Here is a 24349-nt window from a genome sequence, read left to right on the forward strand (position 1 = left end):
GCCTACGTCCACACCAGAAGCATAACGTTTTGCTGCGAATATTTCTGTTCGCTTTGGTCGCTCATGACGTACAATTCAAATTTGCAGACGCATTTAAAGGAGCCGTATGCTTTTAGTACAGACAACATTAAAACACTAGCGGTTTTAATGTTATGTTGACTGAGTACGAAAGCAAGGTTTTACAACTGCGTATAGAAATCTGGGGAGACCAGTAAAGTTATTTGTAATTGTGATAAGATGTTGACTGAGTAGGAATGCAATATATATTTCTAACTCTGAGGAGTTAAGCCAATTTGCATGTATCATGACACTTTTTGTGAATAACCCTGATATGCATGCTTGTATGTGCGCTTGGATGCTATTTTTTCCTTTTGGGTGAAGATTTAAATGTCCCTTTGTCTAACTGTGCGTTCTCACCAAACGCGAGGGGGCGACAAGATCCCATACAAAGTGAACGTAGAGACGAGGGCGAGGGCGAAATTCAGATTTGTCGCACCACAAATCAGAATTTGTGGCGTTTTGATTTGTCGCGCCACACTTTCGCCGTGCACAAGCGAGCGCGTTCACAAGGATTTGTGGGGTGACAAATTCGCTCGAGTTGAAATATAATACGTAACAGCCAATCAGCGTTCAACCGTCAAACTCAGTGCAGTGCAGTCCGGGGTGAACTGCAGCATGGAGGAGAAATTGATTGTTGCCGTTTGCGACTCCCGGAGCTCTATATATAATAGTATATAATATAACATAATTGTATATATAATATCACGGCCAAAAGGTCTGTGCGCCTCCGGATGGCCGTAGCGTAGGGAACTCTCATAGGGATTGGGCTTCTCGGGGTTTGTTTACCGGCGTTGCTATGATTTCCGGTCTTGTGTATTCCAACGGTTTATTAGGTAGGCCCATCTAATAAATCTCTGTCTAATCAATGGTATCAATTGTTTGACATACATACATATATATATATACACATATATATATATATATATGTGTATATATATATATATATATATATACACATATATATATATATACACATATATATATACATATATATATATATATATATACACATATATATATATATATATATATATATATATATATATATATATATATATATATATATATATATATACCAGTGGCGGCTGTGAGGGACTGGTGTGTGAGGGAGGAAGGACTGCTCGCTTGGTTGCCATTGGCCTGTTTGCACTGTTGGTGTATGCTGGCATAAGAATGGGAGACTCAAGTTGTTTCAGGTTGAGGGATAGTTATGTGAATAAAATTGATACAAAGCCACCAGTGGCATCACTGTAATTTGAAAGCTGGTGGGCAGCATGTCTTTGAAATGGAGTACAAGGGCAGAAGGAAAGGATGCAAAGCCCATTAGTCAAATCAGGCCTTCTCTTGATTTGTACAAGTAAATAAAAAAACCTGGGCCAATTTTTGCCCTCAATGACTGAAGTTATTGGTTGTAATTTATCTATGTTTATTTTCAGTTACAATTGTTTTATGAAAAGACTCAAGACCAAAAGTGATGCCATTTAAAATGCATCATGCTGAATCATTCACCCTTTCCACAATATCAAACAGAACGGTCAGAGTAACAAACTAGTAAAAGAACGAGAACATTATTTCAAACAACCTGATCTATAGGCATGGTGCCTAGCAAGGAATGTCGCATAGCAGCACCAACGTGAACTTGACACTTGTCGTGGCGTTTGGTTGCCCTATAAAGATTTTTGACATCAGTGAAACCATGAACAGGCCACGTTGGAGATTTGCCATTATTCATTAGCAAACAGGGCCAGCAATACAGTTGATTGCTAGTAATGCTACCAGTAAGCCATGAGTACCTAGCAAACCATGTAGCACCCACAATACTGACGTTGCCATTACTTTTGGTGACCTCGATTTTTTTCTTTGGTCGCTAACTTAAAGGGACTCTCACCTTTGTTGCATTTTTACACTTTTTTTGGATAAGGTTAAATTGGTATTAATAAGGTAATAACACTCTAATATGCAAGACAGACCCACCAGGAGTAAAAACAAACAATTATTTTACTCTCATAATATTTAGTGAAAACTTCAACCAATAAAATTCTTCGGACCGAAGGACCTTATTGGCCAACAGACCTTTCTGTTTGCTGCATGGATATATAAGGTTTTCCGTCTGCTTCTTGTGGCGCATTCGGGCCCGCGTCATCAAGGCGCGTCCTCAACTAGAGGGTTTGTTTTGATTCCACGGCAGACAGTAGCGAGTAGCGACCGTAGCGACCGTAGCGACTGATGATGGCAGACCAAAGTGGTCCACGGCGTACTGAAACTGCACCATTCAGTCCGATTAGGGGACTCATCTCGGACTCAGACTCACAGAGTTACCCTCCTCTGGAGCCTCAGGAAGACCTCCAGACTGTTGGCCATCAACTGCACCATTCAGTCCGATTAGGGGACTCATCTCGGACTCGGACTCACAGAGTTACCCTCCTCTGGAGCCTCAGGAAGACCTCCAGACTGTTGGCCACCAACTGCACCATTCAGTCCAATTAGGGGACTCATCTCGGACTCAGACTCACAGAGTTACCCTCCTCTGGAGCCTCAGGAAGACCTCCAGACTGTTGGCCACCAACTGCACCATTCAGTCCGACAAGGGGACCCGATTCGGCCTCAGAAGCCAAGTGGTCCCGCTCCCCTGGATGATTCTCAGGACCTCCAGACCGTTGGCAACCAACCGCACCACTCAGTCCGATTAGGGGACCCGTTTCGGACTCAGACGCGACGTTGTCCCGCTACTCTGGAGCTCCAGGAAGACCTCCAGACCGTTGGCACCCAACCGCACCACTCAGTCCGATTACGGGACCCATTTCGGACTTAAGGCCGATTTATGCTCAGTTACGTAAGCGCAAGCGCAAGAGGCCCTTGCGCACCCCTTGCGCGACTTCTCACGTCTTGCGTGCGTCGGGCGATTTTTCTAGACTTGCGTCATTTTTTACGTAAGCTTTTACGCGAGCCGCGCAGCCTGCAAGGCTGTGATTGGTCTGCTGGTCTGGTTACTACTTCCTGTCTGGAGTATCACATTTCCTGTTTTCATACCGACATTTTTAAAAGCCAGAAGGCAAGGACGATTTTCCATTTCGATTTTCATACAGCAAGAACATCAAGAGCCACCGACATCAAGATGAATCGACAGCAAGAGCTCTTGAGCGAGGCAGTGCGTCAATACGAGCACTTGTACAACCCATCGCTGGTGGGCTACAAAGACACACAGAAGTGCTCGAATTCGTGGGATGAGATAGCATCCAACATGGGCATGCCGGTCGGAGTGTGTGTCAACAAGTGGAAAAGCATACGGGACAAATATGTCCAACAACTTCATCACCCCTGTTCCTCTGTCTGTTGCCATCATTCACTGTGTATGGGGAGAACACGATCTGGCACATAAACAAACCAACGACTCCCACAGACAAAGACGTCATTCTCGAGGTCGTCTTCAACGAAAAACTTTACTCCACATATTACTCCACCTACTGTTCTGGCGGTAAATTGCTTGGCAACACGCGCAACCTAAAAGGGAGCATGAATTGCTTTGAGTAAATTTTGCGCAACAACGTAACACCAACGCTGAAGCAAGCAGCCGCCTTCAGACGCGACGTTGTCCCGCTACTCTGGAGCTCCAGGAAGACCTCCAGACCGTTGGCAACCAACCGCACCATTCAGTCCGATTAGGGGACCCGTTTCGGCCTCAGACGCTACGTTGTCCCGCTACTCTGTTTGTAATGCTCATACACCTTTCTTATACTCAGTGGGACCACTGTCCTTCAACATGGGGCCTCAAAACGGTATCACACGAAGCCCATAAAATTACAGTGAGCCACCTGCTAAATTTCTTGTTTACTAGACCCCTGGTAGATATTATGACCCCTGGGAGTCTAAACATAACCCATGGGAGTCTAAACATAACCCATGGGAGTCTAGAACTTTTGTACTCTAAAAAATAACGCTTAGGGGGTGGGGCATTGGAGGAAGGCGGGATGATTTGAATGTGCTGTAATTCTCAAATGCAACAAAGGGTTAGGGTTAGAGTCTCTTTAACACTGTAACTCAATGAATGGAATGCTTTGTAATTAAACATGAACAATGTCCTCTGTTTCCAATTTTTCCATTGTACACTTTATTCGCAAATGTTAGAATCTCGTTATCCTTCAGATGATTTCACCTGCTTTGCGTCTCTTAGACTGAACGGCACTGGGTTTGTTATCGACAGCGTTGCCAGATTGGGCAGATTTACCGCCCAATGATACATTTTACAGCCTAACGTGGTTAAAAGTAGCCCAATTGGGTGGGAAATCTGCCCAATCTGGCAATACTGCTCACCAGCCAGGGATCCTGCTTATTGGTTCATAGCGCAGCCCGAATAGATTTTTGCGTGAATCAGACGCCTTAAGGTCACACCCACTCAGAGGAGGACTTTCCTTCTCTCTCCCATTGAAACCCATGTTATTCACCGGCCGCCAGTACTTTTGGGGAAATGAATGGGAGTCAACGGAGGCTGAGGGAGGACCTTCTTCCCTGAAGTAATTGTCAATAGGCGATAGGGGGAGCTAATGTCCCTTTACCCAGGAAAATAAACATTATGTATTCAAAGGCATTAAAGTATTCATATTTAAGGGCATTTATTCATTACAGTAGTCTGGGCAATCTACATTTTTTTATTCTCAACAATGTTAGGGAGGATCTTCCTCCCTCTCCACAATGGAGAAGCCTCCACTGATATATACATATTAGGGATGGGCACGAGTAGTAAATTCCAAACTCGAGTGATCGAAGGAATTCCTCGAGGATCAATCGAGTACTCGTTTAATCAAATCTATTTTTAGAATGCAACGCATCTGCAGCAGGAATAGGCCTGATGATGAACGGCAATATTACCAACCAAACATGTAATGCTTATTCTACATCAAAACAGTCAGTTATCAGAGTATTCATTATTTATTTTTGCAAACGTTCAAAACACATTTTCCTTACAAAAATAAATATGCGTCTCACAATTTAAATCACGTCGAACCAAGGCCTGTAACAGTTAAAAAATAAAAAAAACGAAACAAGTAGCCTAACCATTGCAAATAATTTAAAGCTGCAAATAAAACGGCAGCAAATGGACTATGGAAATACTCAGCGTTGTGATCTTCTCTACACGGCCGGGATTTCAGTTGCGTCTTGCGGCGGTGAAAATAGCCGACACACTTGGTTGCTGCGGGTCTGCTTTCCCGAACTCACCGTTGTGTTTCAGGAGCATATGTTGCCGCATAGTACTTTCTGGTAGCTCGATTTCGCTTGGCCTATTTTACATTTCACCTTATGATCTCCTATTTCTTTAAAGTATTTCAATTCTTCACTGCGCTTTGCTTTAACCGCCATCTCTTAACTTTTTGAATTCTGGCATGCCTGCACACGGCACGGAACGCGCCACACAGAAATGTATACATTTCATTTGCTTTGTGCCCACGGCATGCATTAGTGGCGCCGACAGAAAATTGATACATTTGCTTCAGAAAACTTTGTTTGTGTGTGTACATGCAAACTCGAGTTTGCCTGTCCACCAACCGAGTTCATTTGTAACGAGGAGTACTCGAGTAATCGATTCCGCACGCCCATCCCTAATACATATATATGCATACATATACTCACAGCACAGAGGAGGTAGATAGAGAGTGTGTTCTACTGTAAGTGAATGGTGGCCCTATGCCATAAAATACATATATATATACACATATTCCAGCTTTACAGATAAGGGCACTGTGGAGCTTTTAGGCTTTGATCAATTTGTTTTGTTTGTTTCCCCACCGCCATATTTGGAGTTCTTAGTAGTCTCTGTAGCTAAAGTCCCACCTAACGACTCCCCCTGCTGGCTGAGAAGAGAACTATCCCCAGTTCTATCTCAGCGACTCCCCCTGCTGGCTGAGAAGAGAGCTATGCCCAGTTCTACCTCAACGTCTCTCCCTGCTGGCCAAGAAGAGGACTGACATCAGTTCTACTGAAGTTTTCCAGCAGTTTCCCTTTAGGATTGCCACTTGGGGTCCAGAAGGGACTACAGACAGTGGTAGGGTTGTCCACCAAACCATGGGCGGAGTGGGTAGAACACCTCGTTGACCACTTCAATCTTGATGAAGAGAGGCGGTTAGGCAAGGAAGAAGATTTAGAAGACATGAAGAAACAACTCAAAGCAAATGGAGAGGTCCCAGCTGCATAAAAAAGCTAAAGACGCCTGGGAACCCCTGGCCATGATGTCCCTGTCGACCCAACCAACGGCACCAGTGTCTCAGGAGACCCCGCTACCTGAATGGCTACAGACGGGATACCAACCCACCAAATACCCTGGGTACATGATGGCCACCCTGCAGCAACAATATCAGCAGCAAAAATACCAGAACCAGGGATACAGAGGAAGAGGAGGAAGAGAAGGAGAGGCAGAACGCCGCAACAGAATAGTTTCATTGCTAGCAACAAGGACATTGGATCAAGGATTGCCCCTCTTAACACTCCGACATGGCCTAACAGAGGTTTTTATCACAGCAACACTAGCCCCAGAATCCCCCTGAGGGTCCGCCCCCACCGGGCGCTTCCATGTACCCCGTACAATCATAGGGATGCCCAGAGGACAAGCAGGCGAGGAAGGAACTAGGGCTTGGACTACCTACAGTGGAGGCGTATGTAGGTGGACACCGATTCATGTTCCTAGCGGACTCAGGAGCATCTGTATCAACAATCGGAAGTCTCGCAGGGAGCCCACCTCCACTATCTCGCCGCTCTTTAAAGAGCATGGGGTTCTCTGTAAGGCTGGGGGTAAACGATTATTTATCAAACGATTAATCGGGCGATTATTTTATCGATTAGTCGACTAATCTAATGACCAATTGGACGTTTTTTTTTTTTTTTCTGTTGCTCGATTAATAAAAACCATAATGTATCTCAAATAAATACCAAAAAATTCTTAATAATATACTTTATTTAATACGGAACCCGTAAAGGGACATGAAAAAAATGTGTGCGCATACTCTCTTGCGCTCCGCCTCCAACTACGAGATGGTGAGTTACATCTTTCCTGCTGTCGGCTCCCAGACCGAGGAGCACAGGTGATACATTCCCTCCAGGTCCGATGCGCTCTCGGGGGCATGACCCTTCACTTTGACCGACAGTGAGTCTGCTTATAGGTCGGAATATGATGGAATGAAGCGGCCACCGATTCTTGACAGGCTGGGTATTTTATTCTTACACACAACCGGACTCGTTCATGACTTCACTAGACTGACACGCACGCTATCGCTCGCTCTCCTCGCTCGTCCACCTACTCGCTGACGACACACACACACACACACACACACACACACACACACACACACACACACACACACACACTGCCAGTGATATGCGCACAATGTTTCCCCATGCTCATGAGATACTTTCTCGTGCGCACGAGATACTTTCTCGTGCGCACGAGATACTTTCTCATGCGCACGAGATACTTTCTCGTTTGAGATGCTCCAACATTGCTGTCGTGCTCTTGTGATATGCCAACTCCATTTGGCAAAGAGTGCAAATCACAACACCTTTCCGTTTAGGACTTAACTTGAAGTATTTCCATACCTTTGATGATTTTGTGCGCGGACATTTTCCTTTATTGTGACTTTCGTCCATTTCTCCGTCGAAAATAGTCGACGGAGAAATTTGACGTCGACGAATTTTTTACGTCGACTCGTCGACGTCATCGACGCATCGCTACAGCTCTAGTTCTCTGGGAAACCCATGGAAAAGCCGTCCACAACCCCACCCCATATACTGGAACAGAGAGGATCTCATTCGTTCCTCTATGCCCCATCATGCCCCATCTACCTATTAGGCAATGACCTGATGGGTTCGCTGCAGATAACATTTGCCTGCGACTCAGGGGGCATTACCCTATACCACCACACCAGCCCGGCCCCGCACGGAGCACACATGTTCATGTTAATAGATGACCCAAGACCAGAAACTCAGGAAGATACCACCATCTACTGAGAGGAAGTGACAGGGGCAGCACAGACGACTCCAGCACTGGACAGGACATATGAAGAATGGAAGATGTGATTCCAGGAGATGGGGGAATACAATGAGCTGTTGGACCCATTACACTGCACACTCAACAACACCCACGAGCAGGATCTGCCCTACGACGAACCGTGGTGCGACCAGAAGAATGGGAAACTGGAGGACCTAAGATATGGAGATATATTCCAGGGCCCCGTAGGAGTGGCGGCAGAAGTCGACCTAACACCAGAACAACAATCGTGGTTCAAGCTGGAACCGGAGAGCGGCCCTCATGACTCCCTCTTAGTCGGCACCGACCACCAACCCAAACAACTTGGACCAATGGTAAAGAGGGCACAGGCGGTCCGTGAATGGTACACCACGGACAACAAATATCTTTCCCAATGCATTCTTCTGCCTCCCCCTAGCAACTGAGTCAAGACCCTTCTTCGCTTTCATGTATAGACACCTACACGAGAATGCCACAAGGGTTCCGATGCACCCCCACCATTTTCAACGCCTGCCTAAAGAAGAACCTGGCAGAACTGGTCCTTCCTTCTGGAACAGTCCGACCTCCTCTTGGCAGCTGAGACAACAGAAGCTTGTCTACAGGACACCAAGGCCCTACTGCTGACAATAGCAGACAAAGGCTACAAGCTCAAGAAAGCCAAACTACAACTGGTAACTTTCCTAGGGAAAGTAATAGGAGGGAATAGTAGAGAGATCAGCGAAATACACAAAAGCGCGATCAGAAATTACGCAAAGCCAAATACGGTCTTGCATCCCTGACTACACCGCTGAGACAACCAAACTGCGACAGCTTATCACCAAAGCAGGACACGGAAACCTGAAAGCCCCGTTGGAATGGACCCCTGAGGCGGAAGAGGCATTCACCGGGCTAAAACAAAGCAGTCTGGCCACCCCAGACTACAAGGAACCCTTTCACTTAGATGTGTCAGTAAGAGACTGTGTGTTCAACAGAGTCCTGTGGCAGAAATACCAAGGAGAGCGAAAAGTCCTGGCCTACCACAGCTCTGCTCTGGAACCACCAGAAAAAGGACTCCCTGAGTGTAGAAAAGCTATATGCGCTATCGCCAAAAGCCTGGACAAGACGGCCTACATAGTAATGCACACCCGGTGGTTGTCCATACTCTCCATGGGGTGAAAGCATACCTTGATAGTTCAGACTACACAATCACCACAACCACCAGGAACGCGAAACTGACAGACACCATGCCCGGCCCCAACGATGGAGAACCCCACGTGTGCGCCAAAGAAATAGAAAAGGCAGTGAAAATCCGACCGGGATTGAGGGCGGAACCCCTTGATCCAGTGGACATAACCTTGCACACTGACGGATGTTGCTACAGAGCCGCCAACGGAGAAAATGTAACAAAACTCTGCATGGGTCGGTGGCCAGGGCGCTGGCAGGATTACAATCCCTCAGGTTACAATTGGCAGAGAACTCCGGCATTAATGACCCTTTCACTGGATGGTTGGAGAACCTGTTTGGTAGGTGGAAGGGCTTGATCCAGTCGGTACTCGTCGCGGGGATAGTGGTAGTGACCGTGTTAGTTGTGGTTGGTAGCTGTTGTATTCCCTGCGTACGAGGGCTACTGAATCGGCTGATCACCACAGCAGTGGGAGCTCCAGAAGCGCCAGGTGCCATCCAAGCTTACATGGGGATCAGATATGACCCGGTGAACACGGACGAGATATCACCTGAGAGCCCCGAACTGATCCAGCTGCAGTATATAGGATAGTCATCACCTATAGTTACACCTGCATCTAAGAGAATCAATATTCCTGGTTTACTTGAATGCCGAATTATTAAACAACCAATGCCGGTTATGTTTGTTATTGTATAGTATTGTTTGGTTGCAAGTGTAACATGTTGTTGTTGTATCACTGAACTGATAATGGGACTGTTGAATTTCTTTGAGCCAGTTGGTTACGTTCCTTACGTATGTTCATAACTTTTGGTCAGCCGAGTGGACGATTGGACGTACGGAGGAGGCCAAAGTGAATGCCATTCCATAAATAGGAGAACGCGATGTGGTTTTGCCTCCATAAGGAGTTTTCCATCTACTAATCGGCTGGTGGGGTTGATGATTTTTTCTATTTTTGACTTTATATTTTCGGTTTGTTAAAGGTTGGGTATGGGATTTGTGAAACGCCAGCAGATTTTGAAAATACACAACTCAAATGGTCCTACCCCCTCTCCTTCAACGCTGACTCTGACTCCATCCATTCGAAGTACCTGGACGCGCAATCATGCACGAGCGCGAACAGAGATGCGCGAGAGCGAGCCAGGCTAGCGTAGGTTTTCGTTTAACAACATCGGCTCAACAACTACATTCAGCTGTAAGTTGCACCCAGTACCGCGGGAAGTAGGGGTGCTGGGGGTGCTGCAACACCCCCTGTCCGAGGCCCTGTCTTATCACAGAAAACGATCATTTCTAAAAACTCCGGCCAAAGTGGAGATTTCTGAAAACGCCGGTTATGTGTTGTCGTGTCAACGGGGAGAAACAGGATTTTAGGTTCTGAAACGTCACATTATGCACCAGGAAATGCTTAACGTCATGTGAGCGCCCGCTGTACCGTATTGGTCCGAATACAAACACAAACCCCATTGTAAGACGACCTATATTTGGAAAAATGATTCAGATCTTGTTTTTATGAATAAATAAATTGTATTCATTTAAATAATATACGAAAATAAAAAGGCATACAATAAAACACTGCATTGCCACTAAACAGTAGTAGTAGTAGTGCAAATAGGCCGTACTGATGTGTACACCAAAGACTATTCCTGACACTCCTCTGCCCCGCTGTGTTCGCTCTGGCTGTGGTCGCTCCGAACTGTTTCGGCCCGTGGCAAAGCGAGTCATCCTCGCTGCTGTCCAAGGCATTTTGAGACGCAGCATTTATTTAATGCTCATATGACCTAGTGCTGAAAAAAGGTTAGATGAAAAAGTGTGAGGGTAGCGGTGGTGCGCTAAACTGTGAGCAGCTGGATGTGAACCATGGTGTGAAGGAAGTGAACACAACGATCGATTTTCAACTGTGCGCGCATGCACTGGTGTAATTGAGCTGCGCTGCTATATATCTTTTTTATCAATGTAACGAGTTGCGAGTCTAGTGCAGGCTGAGTTTTTTTTTTCCAGCACCCCCTGCTGAGAATACGTTCTCGCGGCTATGGTTGCACCAGATGTTATAAACATTAAATGGTCACATAAATCATTACTATTTTTAGAAAATGTATGTTTGTTTCATATAATTGTATTGGAAGTCCTGGTTTTCACTAGGGTTGCCGCGGTGTGGACATTTTCACACCGAGTAATACACTCGTCTCAACACCGGTATTACCGAGTATAAACGGTATAAACTTTGAAACTAGGTCAACCGCCACACAAGCATCGGTTTTTAGACCCTTCTCGTCCTTCAGTTGCCACCAACTGCTGGAAAAAGAGTTTTCCTTCTCTTTGCTGGTGGTGGTGGTGGTGGTGGGGATGGTGGCGTCTTGTCTGCCATGGAAATTGTCTTCTACTGCTAGGTCCAAATGTGGATTCAGTGGTTCCAGTAGCTACCGCAGGATAACAACAAACAGGAGCTTGCTCTGGGTCACGAGCTCTGGGTCACGAGTACTGCACGAAGGGGTCGCGTGCGGGGCGCGGGGGAGGGGGAATGCAGTACGACCGTTTGATTGACGTACTTACTGTCCAATGCAACTCGGTGGCAATGGAAATGATTGGCTGGAGTTTTTCGAGCCCTGCCCGTTCCACAGATGATTGACTTGTTTAATTTTCATGTCAGTACTTTCTGTCTGTAAGCGGGTTATGATAAGGATTTCAAGTAATTTTGCAAAAATGGCCAAAAAAGCGAATTCCATACCCAACCTTTAAGTGGTGCTTATTGCTTAAATAATGGTCATCTGAGATGACCAAGGAGGGAATTGTGACGCAAATGAGTGGGTGGTGATATACAGGCCACGAGAAAAACTGCAGACCTCCAACGGAGGATATTGAAAGGAGCCATAACTGTGATTGGGAGCGTCAGAAATCAAGCCTTATCAAAGAGACATCCTATTTGTGGGGAGATGGAGACGTTGGTTCATTGTTTAACTGACCCGGCCCTTTCTTTGCTCTCCTAGCCCAGTTATTTACCTGTATTTGCGAAAACTTTTCAGTGATGAAATTAATATTTGGAGAAGGCAAAATGTTTTATTTTTTACCTAAAAATCCATTGACGCGATTCTGCCCGACTGGGAGCATTGCCAGAAGCGTTTTTGCTGCAAACAAACAACAACATTGCCCAGATGTAGGATGGCCACACCAGGTGTTTACACCAAGCCCCGCCTCCCTGCCAGGCATGGCTGCAGGTGTGTGCCGGATCCCTCGGTGTCGGTGTATGATGTTCTATAGCCGATATGCTGAGTTGGTGGGAAGTGCTGCTCTAAAGTGCTGGAATTTAACTATGTTACGTACATTTCCTCAAACGGCATGAACTGTTTTACGTGTTTGGAATACGGACATTTCAAGAGATCATGCCCGAATACGGAGCGGGGAGGACAGCCTTCTGGGGCCACGAACACGGCAAGTGAGTCGGTGGCGGATCAGACGTTTGAGGCACAGCCAATGCAAGTTGAGCCAGTACCGCAGCAACACCACCGGCACCTGTGGTTGACTCCCGGACAGCCGGTACTGCACCAAAACCACCGGGACCTGTGGTCGACTCCCGGACAGCCGGTACCACACCCACAGACCGGGGTGAAACTGACAGAGAAAGAGTTGGCTCTGGCACCTTAGCAGCCAACGACTCGCGCGGCCTTGCTGGAGGTAGACGCTATGGAAGGCGCGCAGGAGACGGCGGGCCTACCGCAGCCGCAACCGTCCAGCACACCAGGGCAGAGTGGTGGCAAATGAAGGGCAAAGAGAGGTATGAGCCAGGCGGAGGCGAAATCTGTGCACAAAGAGCACTCCTTGGAGAGAACCAATTTTGAGATAGATGTAAATAAGTACGAGGATGTTATCATGGAGGATGTGCAGCAACCTGTAGAGGGGGCTAGTGTGGATGTTCTGGAACAGCTTTTTCAGAGGGGCGAGAAGAAGTTGTATTCCATAGAAGATTCCTGGACGTCATAAAGGGTCATCGGAAAATAAATATTGAATGTTTTTCCCTGACTGTAATTTTTTTCTGTTGTCCTCTACTGCAGCCTTAAAAAATCCACCATGACAGAACTGAACATGCAAAGCGTTTCAAGAAGCTAGTGCATTAAGGAGCTTCAAAGTGCACTAAGGGCTAAATTGAGTGTATTGTCTGCCTCTCTGTCCTTCTGTCATTTTCTTTGTTTTTGTTTGATAAAAAAAAAAAGGTTTATGATGGTTTATGACATGTCTGAGTGATTTGTCCAAATTAAAAGTCAAAAGTCTCTTGCTCTCTCTCGCTCTCTCTCAATGACTGTGGGGGTCACTCTACCTGCTCCAGTCGCTATCTCTCACTGTCTCTCTCTCCACGAGTGTGAGGGTCTCTCTACCTGCTCCAGTCTCTCTCTCTTCATGAGTGTGAGGGTTTCTCTACCTGCTCCAGTCGCTCAACAGAGGCGTAGTATTTGGACCACCAGTCGATGACGTTCTCAGCCGACTCATCAGCGATGGTTCTCTTCTTACGCTTGGAGGAGCGGAAGCTCTACACACACACACGCACACACACACACACACACACACACACACACACATAGAGACACACACAAGAAATATGAATACGAATAAATAACAAGATCAACAATAATACAGACTATTCGATGTGTGTTTGTTAGTGGGGACTGCGTGACCGTTTCTGGGTGTGTTTGTGAGTGGGGAGTGAGGGTGTGTTTGCTCACTTTTTTCTTCTTGAGAGAAGCTTCTGTCCTGGCAGTGGCCAGGGTGGGAGGAGGGGCTTCCTCCTCTACAGTGATCAGGATGTCCTGATTGGTCGGTACAGTAGAGCCGGTCTCTGAGCCCTGCTGCAACACTTCTGTTGGACCAGACACAGGTCTGATGACCGCAGAACACAACGGTCCTGAGCTGACATCAGCGATCACACCTCCTCACTCAGCCTGGAGCCACAGGACTGTGTGCTCTCTCCTCTCCTCTCCTTCCTTCTCTCTCCCCTCGTCTCTCTCCTCTCTTCTCCCTCTTCTCTCATCTCTCTCCCCTCCTCTCTCCTCTCTTCTGTTTCCTCTATCCTCTCTGCTCTCTCCCCTCTCCTCTCTCTACTTCTGTCTAACACAGACTAACTATGATATTCAACCTGCTGACCACATGATCGTCCAGTTGAACGCAGACATTGTTGAGTCTGTGTTAGATGATCCTCAGCTCATCCACAACTGTATGTAAACAAATGTATATACATACATAAATGTAGACATAAATGTCTAAATAAGAACGAATAACTCACCTGACCTGCAGATTGAAACATCTTACCTTATTTATTAAAATACATATCTTATGTATTGAAATACATACCTTACGTAATATACATACCTTATGTATTCAAACACAGACCTTATGTAAGTACATACCTTATGTATTCAAATACATACCGTATGGAAATGAATACCTTATGTGTTCAAACACATACCTTATGTAAACACATACCTTACGTAAATGGATACCTTATGTATTTAGATACATTCCTTATGTAAATTCATACCTTATGCATTTAAATACCATCTGCTCTACATATTTGACTCCAACGTATTTTAGTCTCTCCGTTATCCCTACCCGTTATTACTGAACACATTTTCACCAGATAATTGTTATCCTTCGTCTGACCGGAGCAGCCCTATGGAGCCTAGTTTACAAGGTTTATGACCCCAGTTGTGTGTTTGCCTAGCAGAGTTCAATATCCCAGTGTGACCCAAGGTGTGTTTTTACCTGGCAGGGGTCATGACCCAATCGTGACCCCAGGTGTGTGTTTACCTGGCAGGGGTTCAGGGGAGGGTGTGGGGCCAGGGGGGGCCTGTGGGGAGGCAGGGCCGGGGGGGGCCCTAAGGGAGGCGGGGCCGGGAGGCCCTCGGAGGGAGGCGGGGGAGGGCGGCGCTGGGGTGTATTTATAGAAGGTAAGGTTGTTGATGATGTGGTTTCCCACCAGAGTGCTGCGACCGAATGCACGCCAGTCCACCACACTGATGGAGAGAGGAGGGTGGAGGAGCTCGTTCTCTGGTAGCTCCTGGGGGAGAAGGAGGCGCAGGAGAAGGAGGACAAGATGGTAATGGAGCAGAAGCATGAAGTATCTCTTGAAGCTGAGTGAAGGGTGGGGTTGAGAGTGAAGGGTGGGGCTGTGAGTGAAGGGTGGGCTGTGAGTTAAGGGTGGGGCTGTGAGTGAAGGGTGGGCTGTGAGTTAAGGGTGGGCTGTGAGTTAAGGGTGGGGCTGTGAGTGAAGGGTGGGCTGTGAGTGAAGGGTGGGCTGTGAGTTAAGGGTGGGCTGTGAGTTATGTGAGTTAAGGGTGGGGCTGTGAGTTAAGGGTGGGCTGTGTGTTACCAGCCTGATGGTGTCCACCAAGGTGGTGAAGTTGGGACTGGACTTGTAACTCTGGATCACAGAGGATCGCAGTGTTTTACCTGCACACTCTATGAAGACCTGCACACACACACGCACACACACACACACACACACACACACACACACACACACACACACACGCAACAATTGACATATTGGTGTGTTTACAGCATGGATCGAGGTTTGTATGTGTGTGTGTGTGTGTACCTGAGGCCGATCAACAGATAGCAACTGAACTTTCCTCAGCTCACGCAAACCCCAAAACAGAACCTGTTACAGAAAACACATCTTGAAGAAATAGGTGCACACACACACACACACACACACACACACACACACACACACACACACACACACACACACACACACACACACACACACACACACACACACACACACACACACACACAGACAGACAGACAGACAGACAGACAGACAGACAGACAGACAGACAGACAGACAGACAGACAGACAGACAGACAGACAGACAGACAGACACTGACCTCCAGGCGATAGTGGCTGAGGACGGGGCAGACATTAGCAGGCACACGATAGATTCCGCCCACTTCCTCTAGCGGAGGAAGCCCTTCCTCCCCAGACTCTGGGATCTGAAGAACAGCCAATCACTTCTGGTCTACGTGTGCGGGCATGTGCGTGCATGTGTGTGTGTGTGTGTGTGTACGTGCGTGTGTGTGTACCTCCAGCAGTTCGAAGGCAGCGAGCAGCTCTCCTCCATCCTGGGAGCCGTGATGCAGTCTGCTGTACTGCAGCTTGGGAGCGCTGTAGGGACCCTGCCTCCGCAGGGACACCTCCGCCACCGCTACTGTGGACCCCAGGTATTCTGCCTTACCCTGCACACACACACACACACACACACACACACACACACACACACACACACAGGGGTTTTAACTTCTCGTCCCCCCCCCCACGTGTCATGAAAGAATGGCGCCCCTGCTTCCACTCCCTATTTTCTCAGTTAAACACAGAAATCGACTACATTTCAACTACAGTACAGACACCTTTTGTTTGAGTGTCTGTACTGTCTGTTTGTAATCCTCTTTGTAAAGAGTCTTTGAGTACCAAGAAAAGCGCTGTAAAAAAACAATCTATTATTATCATAAATTTTTTCCCATAATGCATGTGAAATTAAGCCAAAAAAATATGCTCTCCTTCTCCGGTAACGCAGTCATACGTACGCAATGCTTTTCTTCTTCGTCGTGTTTCTAATATTATGCGCTCAGAAATGTGTTACATTATCAACTGGGGTTTCCACATTATACAATTATATAATAACAACTAGAGGTTGAGCGTGCGCAACACGCGCGCGGAAACTCTAGTATTTATAATGTCAATACATAATATGATATATGATATATATGCTTTATGACGTATATGAAATATTATATACATAATGATAAAGATACATTATGCTAAATGACATAGGTAAGAGGATACATCTATAAGATAAAATATATCAGATCCAGATATATGATATCAAGGCTCTATGATGCATATACCTTATGATCTAGCAATTAGATATATGGATATGATATGTAGTATTGTAACAGACTAGGGCATCGATGAATATGATATACATGATAAAGATGTATTTAATATAGATGTATATGATCTAGATGTATATGATATAGGTGTATGTGATCTAGATGTATGTGATCTAGATGTATATGATCAAGATGAATGTGATAAAGATGTATTTGATATAGATTCATGTGATGTACGTGATACAGACCAGGGCGTCGTCGTCGTACACCTCGATGACGATGCGAGGCGGTTCCTGCTGGATGAGCTTCAGGTCTCCAGACAGAAGCAGTCGATCCATCACCAAACACTGGTTCCAGGTAGGACTCAGGGTCTGGTTGATGATCTGACATACAGGAGAAGAGAGACAGGTGAGACTGGAAGACAGATAAACAGGTGAGAACTGTAGACAGATGGACAGGTGAGACAGGTAGACAGGCGAGGCAGGTAGACATATGGACAGGTAGATAGGTGAATCAAGTAGATAGATGAGACAGGTATCCAGGTGAGACTGGTAGACAGGGAAGACAGGTAGATAGAAGGACAGGTGGACAGTCAGGCAGATAAGACAGGTGAGACAGGCAGAGAGGCAGCTTACGTTAGTAGTGAGACAGGTGGACAGACAGGTGACCCTGGCAAAGGGGTCAGACAGGCCAGAGGTGTCTGCGGCGATGAGCCCTCTGGCCTGGTACATGTGGCATCGCAGCTGGAACTCATGCTGGCCTGAAGACACACGATACGATAAGTGAGTATGATGAGAACCTTCTGGATCAGTTCAGGGTCCACCGTCACTATGGTCTGTGTTTGTGTTTAAGTATTCAGACACAAAGAGGAAGTAGCAGTGCTACACATTGTTACACAATGCTACCCAGAGATCCGGTCATTATATGGTCTGATGGGTTCATGGCAAATACAGAGCCTCAGCAGTCTGTCTTTAACACAGACTGAGAAGAATTTTTATTCTTAAAGACTTTTCTATTTTCATTCCAAAACCCCTCATCCTCATCTTCAAGACCGCTTATCTGGGGTCGGTCACGGCATTAGCAGGGGGCCCAAGACTTCCCTTTCCCGGGCCACATTGATCAGCTCTGAAGGGGGACCTCGAGCCGTTCCCAGGCCAGTGTTGAGATATAATCTCTCCACCTAATCCTGAGTCTTCCCCAGACGGCACCCAGTGGGCATCCTCACCAGATGCCCAAACCACCATCAACTGACTCCTTTTTAAGCAGAGAAGTTGCTTTTACTTCATTTTTTACTGCATTGTTTTTATTTTTAAATGTATTATTCCGAAAAATGCTTTAGTTTGTCATGTTCACCTCGCTCACATTACCAACATTTCCACATGAATCCAGTTCAGCCTCAAACATCCATATTTGCAAATGGGGACCAATTTCAAAATAGGGACCAAAGTCTCTAATCACCATGACAATGGCCTTATTGGCGCTTTTCTCAGTATAATTCTACATAAACCCTGTTTTCTATTTAGTTCTAGAGACAACCAAAAGAAGGTCTGAAGAACACGGCCATTTCTAAAGTGAATACTGTCTCCCTTTTTATCTGGTTGGTCAATAGCTGAGCGACCAGAGCCCTCGACCCCGAGGCAGAATGGTTCCCACCAGCTAGAGTTGGTGTGAGGAACGTCAAGGCGCAGTGTGAAGGCGCAGTGTGGAACAGGAAAGGAGCTGCAGACTTGAACACTAGGGGTGTGACGGTACACAGAAGTCACGGTTCGGTACGGAAAATTAAAAAAAACTGCTTGTTTCTCAACACGTAGATAAGCAGCAATGAAAACACCAATAAACTTGGTTATGGCATTCGCATTTCTGAATTCCCAGACAGGGGTTGTTGAGATAGTGTTGCGAGCTGGGTTTGCACAGCTCGTTTTTTTTTCACAGCAACGGTGATAGTAACACCTGGATGGGGCCTTTTCAAATGCGTGTGCATGTTAAAGTGCTGTACGTAGACACAGAGAGCCCTCTCCATAGCCGGAGAGCCTGTCGGAGACAGCTTACGTGCGCATCCAATGTTTTTTAACTATCCGTCGACGCCATGGATGCAATGGAGACGGCAAGGGCTGTGATTGGTCCTCGAACAAAATCATTTCCTGAATCACTTCTCCGGTTTGACTTTGCACCTTAATTACTTTGTACATTGTTTACTTTGCACCTTAAGGACCAATAAAACACCAAATAAGATTTGAAAAGCTTTGGAAGTTTATTTACAACGCTGTAGTCAACATATAAGACAGATCGGGTGGCGAATTGCATTGCATATCCGACATCCCGACGGAGAGCTGCTGAGCGGATTACAGAGTCAGAGTAGTATACTTTGGCTAAACGGTCCGGGTGGAACTCCGACTTCAAGTCTTAAAGTCTGCATCGCAAAACAATCCTTTACATTCGCCATATTAAAGCTATGTAGCCTACGCCACATTTACGAACCGCGGTACACCTCTGTAACCGCAACAAGTGCCTGTACCGTGACGGTTCGGTACAAATACGTGCACCGTTACACCCCTAGAATCTACCCATTTCTACTACATTCTTTTGAAATTTCGCCAACTATCAGCGCCATTTGATTAATTGTAAGTATTGAACATAAAATTAAGATTTATTAAAATATTTGTTGGAAATTCAACGTGTTTTTCATACACGTACAACGCAAAGTCATGGTAGCCATGTAACTTGACACCGCATGGTTAGCTTGCTAACAAGGCAAGTCGGGAGCTTAAATAATGCTGACGTTTTTCCATTCTTTTGAAATTTCGTCAACTATCAGCGCCATTTGATTTGCATTGAAAGTATTGAACATAAAATTAAGATTTATTAAAATATTTGTTGGAAATTCAACGTCTTTTTCATACACGTACAACGTTGTAAGTTATATTAGCGATGTAACTTTAACACTGCATGGTTAGCTTGCTAACAAGGCAAGTCGGGAGCTTAGATAATGCTAAAATGCCAGTTTAATATGTACACACGAATCCTCTCCTGCATAATAACTATTTTCAGTTGACTGTGATATGTCTGTGTTAGTGTGTGTCTATTATGGAAAACGTTCAAAAGTCATTGATAACATCATCAAAATATCATATCATGGAATTAGTAACATTAATATAACGTTCAAATAACGGCAGATTTATTTACTGTAGATGTTGACATAAAGTAGTGCTAATATGTGCAGATGTGGCTTTCTTCACTTCATGTTTCTTCAGACATTCACAGACGTCTCTCTGGACCCAGCGGAGTCTTCTTACTTAGTTACTTACTTACTTATTACATCATGCTGATACAATATTAGTGAAATTTATTTTAACAAAATTGTACAAAATTGATTTTGTAATATTTAAAAAATATTTATATATTATTCCGTCTGAAACACTAAAGTTCAATATAAAGAGGTGTATCCTATTTGTCCAGTATAGTAATCATTTCTGGTATTGATTCTGAGTCACATATTAATTGGAAATTGTATAATGGATCCTTAAAAAATTATCAAATGTGTATGAAACCCGGATATGGATATAACCACCAAGTGTTGTGCCTCATCCTATTTCACTAGGTAAGTTTCCTTTTGTTGTTGCTAGGAACTAAAAATGCTTGATTGCTCCGTATTGAATATTATTTGAGTATTTGTGTTAAAAGAAAACGTGTTTTCAGGTTGCTTCCCCGAATATGACTTGGCAATGTAAGTTGTGTTCAGCTCATTTTACTACCAGAACACACTTATTTAAACATTGTAGATTGCAGCACAGCCACTTATCAAGAGTTAGTCCACTACTATGCCTCCATAATGATTGCATGTGCACATTTTATGCACTTGGTGCGCTGAGAACTCATTTGTTAAGAGACCATACTCCAGAACATAACAGCAGTGCAGGGCAGAGTCAGGAACCTGTGGAAGTCAAGTGCCCTTTATGCACATTTCAGCAACCTTTTTCTGAATCTGTACTCCTGTCTCACATAAGAACACTTACAAACCACGATGGCAGAACGCACCGCTCTTGCCAACACGCATAGCGGTCGGAGAGAGGGCGAGCCGACAGCTGAGGAAGACCGTCCAGGAATAACCCGTATTCCTCTGCCCCTACCGCCTCCACACTGCGTGTGAACCAAGGGGGGCTTCCCATGAAAGGGAGGAGGCTCAGCGAGCGTAGGAGACGTACCAGAACTAGCCGCTGTAAAAACAACGAGCTGTCTAGACGTTGCGCTCGTGCCCGCTGAACAGGGAGCGAGCCGACCGGCCGCAGCAACTGTGCGCATGCGCTGTCCGCAGGCTGTAGCCACAGCGCGCGGACCCGTCTCCTCACCTATAATGTGGGGAACCAGGATACCGGTACAAGCGGCCGTATCCACGGGCTCGTGCAACGAGTCTCTGATCCGTCCACGAGGCTCCAAAGGACGCCGCTTCTTAGAAGCAGGTGAACCAGAGGCCATGTGAACACGCCGTCCGACCGCCACCCTACAGCCACCGGGCTGAGAGGGGGAAAGAGGCAACATGGAGGAGCGCACCACAAGCGTAGGATGCAGGTGGCCTGAGGAATATCGCTCTTTAGGTACCATGTACTGCCGTTCGGCCGAACGGTCTTTCCTTTTTTTTTAATAGGGAAAGAAAAAGTAGGAGCAAGCGTCCGGGACTTCCCGGTCAGTGGTGCTGCTGCTCTCCCCGTGCGCGGCGGCTGCGGCTGCTGCTGCTGCTGCACCGGGGCTGGAGTCGGAGGCGGCCCCCTGGAACGCTGGGACCAGCCTAGACCCCCGCCGGCCTAGAGCCCATGAGAAACGCCCCGAACCGGGAACGATTCTCACAGACTGACTGCTGGTGCGCGAGCACCTCGGAGAACCTGGGACCAAATAGGCCATCCGGCGCTAGTGGACCCTGGACGAGGCTGGCCCGCTCTCGTTCCGGCACCGCAGTGTGGGAGAGCCATATGACCCTTTGAATCATGGTAGCCCACGCCATATGCCGGCCGGCCGAAACGGCTATCGGCTGGCATAGCTGGAGGATGGCGCTGGAATAGCGGGAAACCGCCAACCATCTCGCGGCTTCCTCCGGGCCGTAGGCCTCCCTGTCAGCCGACAAGGAGACCATGGCAGAGGAGAGCAGGGCGATGTTGTTGACCGCCGCCGCAGATTGAGAGGCACAAACGAACACCCTGTCCGTTAGGCCGACAATCTGCTTCTGGAGGCGGTCGGGGGGCAGCGGCTTTTTCGTTAGGGAGCCATCCGGCGAGGCCATCCGGTAAGGATCTTACCGGAGCCTTCAGGGTCGAAGGGTCCTCACCTGCAGCAATAAACAAGTGCTGCAAAGGCGGGAACAAGGGGCACTGGGTAACCCGCCGGGAAAAAGACCTGCATATCGTCAGATACGGGGGTGAGAGGCGGGGCCGGCATGGGAATCCCTTTGATGGCCGCCGCCTCACCCATGATCTCCCGGAAGAGATCGGTCATCCGTCGCGGACCCTCGTGTTGTATGACGGTGGCGGTTGTAACCCGAGAGCGGGAAAAACCGGACGCCGAGTTGCTGAAGACGTCGTCCAGGGAGGCGTCGATGATGCCATCGTCGACGTCAGGGCCGGCCCTGAACAGGTCGATGGCGTCAGCCAGTTCCACCGCAGGGGAAAAGAAGAGATGCCTGGAGAGGATCCCCTCTTCAGGCAGCTCCCGGCAGGCGACACAGGAGACGGGGGCCGCCATAGCAGCCGCGGCGTGGTCGGCGCCGAGGCACCGAAAGCACGCCAAGTGTCCGTCACCCGGTGCCAGGGAGGCGGGACAGGAGGCGCATAGGAGTCCTGAAAAGGACCTAGCTCCAGGAGCGCTCTCAGGTGGCCCTGAAAAGGGCCGTTTGTCCGCGGCCTCGCCCGAGCCGCTGCCACCGGCTTGGGAGATCCGTGTTGAAGTTCTCATCTTCTTAATAGTAGTTCTCAATTTCTCGCTGATAAGCACAAGTGCTGAAAGAAAAGGGAGGATGAGCGACGGTATACACCGCGTTATATAGACACGATACCGTGGGAAATGTCACGCTGATAGGTGCATAGTTAGAATTTTCAGCACGGGACAAGCCCATAAGGCGAAGCCTAGACGGCGTAGCCTACATGAAATAGAACGTTTGTTTGGCCTTTGGTCCGGCCTTCACGATCTACGAAGGCCACACCTTCATAGTCCGTGTCCTTCGAAGGATGCGTCCCCTGAATTGAGACACAGCCATCATCATGGGAACACTCAATGAATTTGGTGACCTTTGACCTCTAGACGGCGCTGTAATTAATGAAGATGTGTTTTAACTAGTGCTGTCAGTTTAACACGTTATTAACGGCGTTAACGCAAACCAATTTTAACGGCGTTACATTTTTTAGCACGCGATTAACGCTCTTTTGGCTTGGCAAACGTTGTAGTTGTTTCACCTGCTGTCTAGCAATAACTAGTTGCGTTAGAAAACCATACCGGATCTAGCTACACCGGAAACAAAACAACAAGCACGCCACACAAACTTGTTGGGGCAAGCAAGGATACGAAGTGGATCCTTGAAAGTGTGTGTTTGTGTTTGTGTGTCACTCTGTTCGAGCCTGCACGAGAGTTCAATGCTGTTACGTCTTTCCAGAGGTGTCAAGTAACGAAGTACAAATACTTCGTTACTGTACTTAAGTAGAAATTTGAGGTATCTTTACTTTACTCGAGTATTTTTTTTTCTGACAACTTTTTACTTTTACTCCTTACATTTTAACACAATTATCTGTACTTTCTACTCCTTACATTTTTAAAACATTCTCGTTACTCTTGGTTACGGTTTTGTTTCAAAAGTTTCAAATGTGCGCCATCCAAATATACTGATTTCTAGCGTAATTGGATGAAGCATAGAAACCCATAACACTCATTGGCTTCTCTGCGTATGACGCAAAACAAGAGGCTGTAGTGCCGAGAGACGGGAGTCGGAGGCGGAGTATCCAGCACAAAGTTTTAATGAACACAATACAAAAAGACGTTCATTCGTAAAGTCAAAACCGGACTAAACTGGACGGTCGTTCCGTCCGCTAAACGGGTCCGTGCTAAACACCCCCCCCACCCATAGTTCCGTGGGTGAATTATGTTATCCACCACAAGGCTAATTTAAATATGCAAAGCGCGGCAAAGGTCAGTGTCAAAAAGATATACTGTTGGCAACTGTCACTGCGAGATGGCTGAAGGCTTTGAAGACAGAGGAGGAC

General features: G+C 46.8%; 1 protein-coding gene across 1 annotated transcript in view; it reads right to left on the reverse strand.

The window, feature by feature from the left end:
* fer1l6 (fer-1 like family member 6) overlaps window positions 1-24349 on the reverse strand; it is a 137336-nt gene that overhangs the window by 41782 nt on the left and 71205 nt on the right. The window contains exons 22-30 of the mRNA XM_060074699.1: window positions 17747-17871; window positions 17360-17494; window positions 16305-16457; window positions 16110-16214; window positions 15814-15876; window positions 15586-15684; window positions 15024-15273; window positions 13943-14076; window positions 13642-13749 (exon numbers count right to left, since the gene is read on the reverse strand). Of these exons, the coding sequence (XP_059930682.1) occupies window positions 13642-13749; window positions 13943-14076; window positions 15024-15273; window positions 15586-15684; window positions 15814-15876; window positions 16110-16214; window positions 16305-16457; window positions 17360-17494; window positions 17747-17871 (1172 nt within the window). The remainder of the gene's footprint in view (window positions 1-13641; window positions 13750-13942; window positions 14077-15023; window positions 15274-15585; window positions 15685-15813; window positions 15877-16109; window positions 16215-16304; window positions 16458-17359; window positions 17495-17746; window positions 17872-24349) is intronic.

Source organism: Gadus macrocephalus, chromosome 16 (genome assembly GCF_031168955.1).
Source record: "Gadus macrocephalus chromosome 16, ASM3116895v1".
NCBI lineage: Eukaryota > Metazoa > Chordata > Actinopteri > Gadiformes > Gadidae > Gadus > Gadus macrocephalus.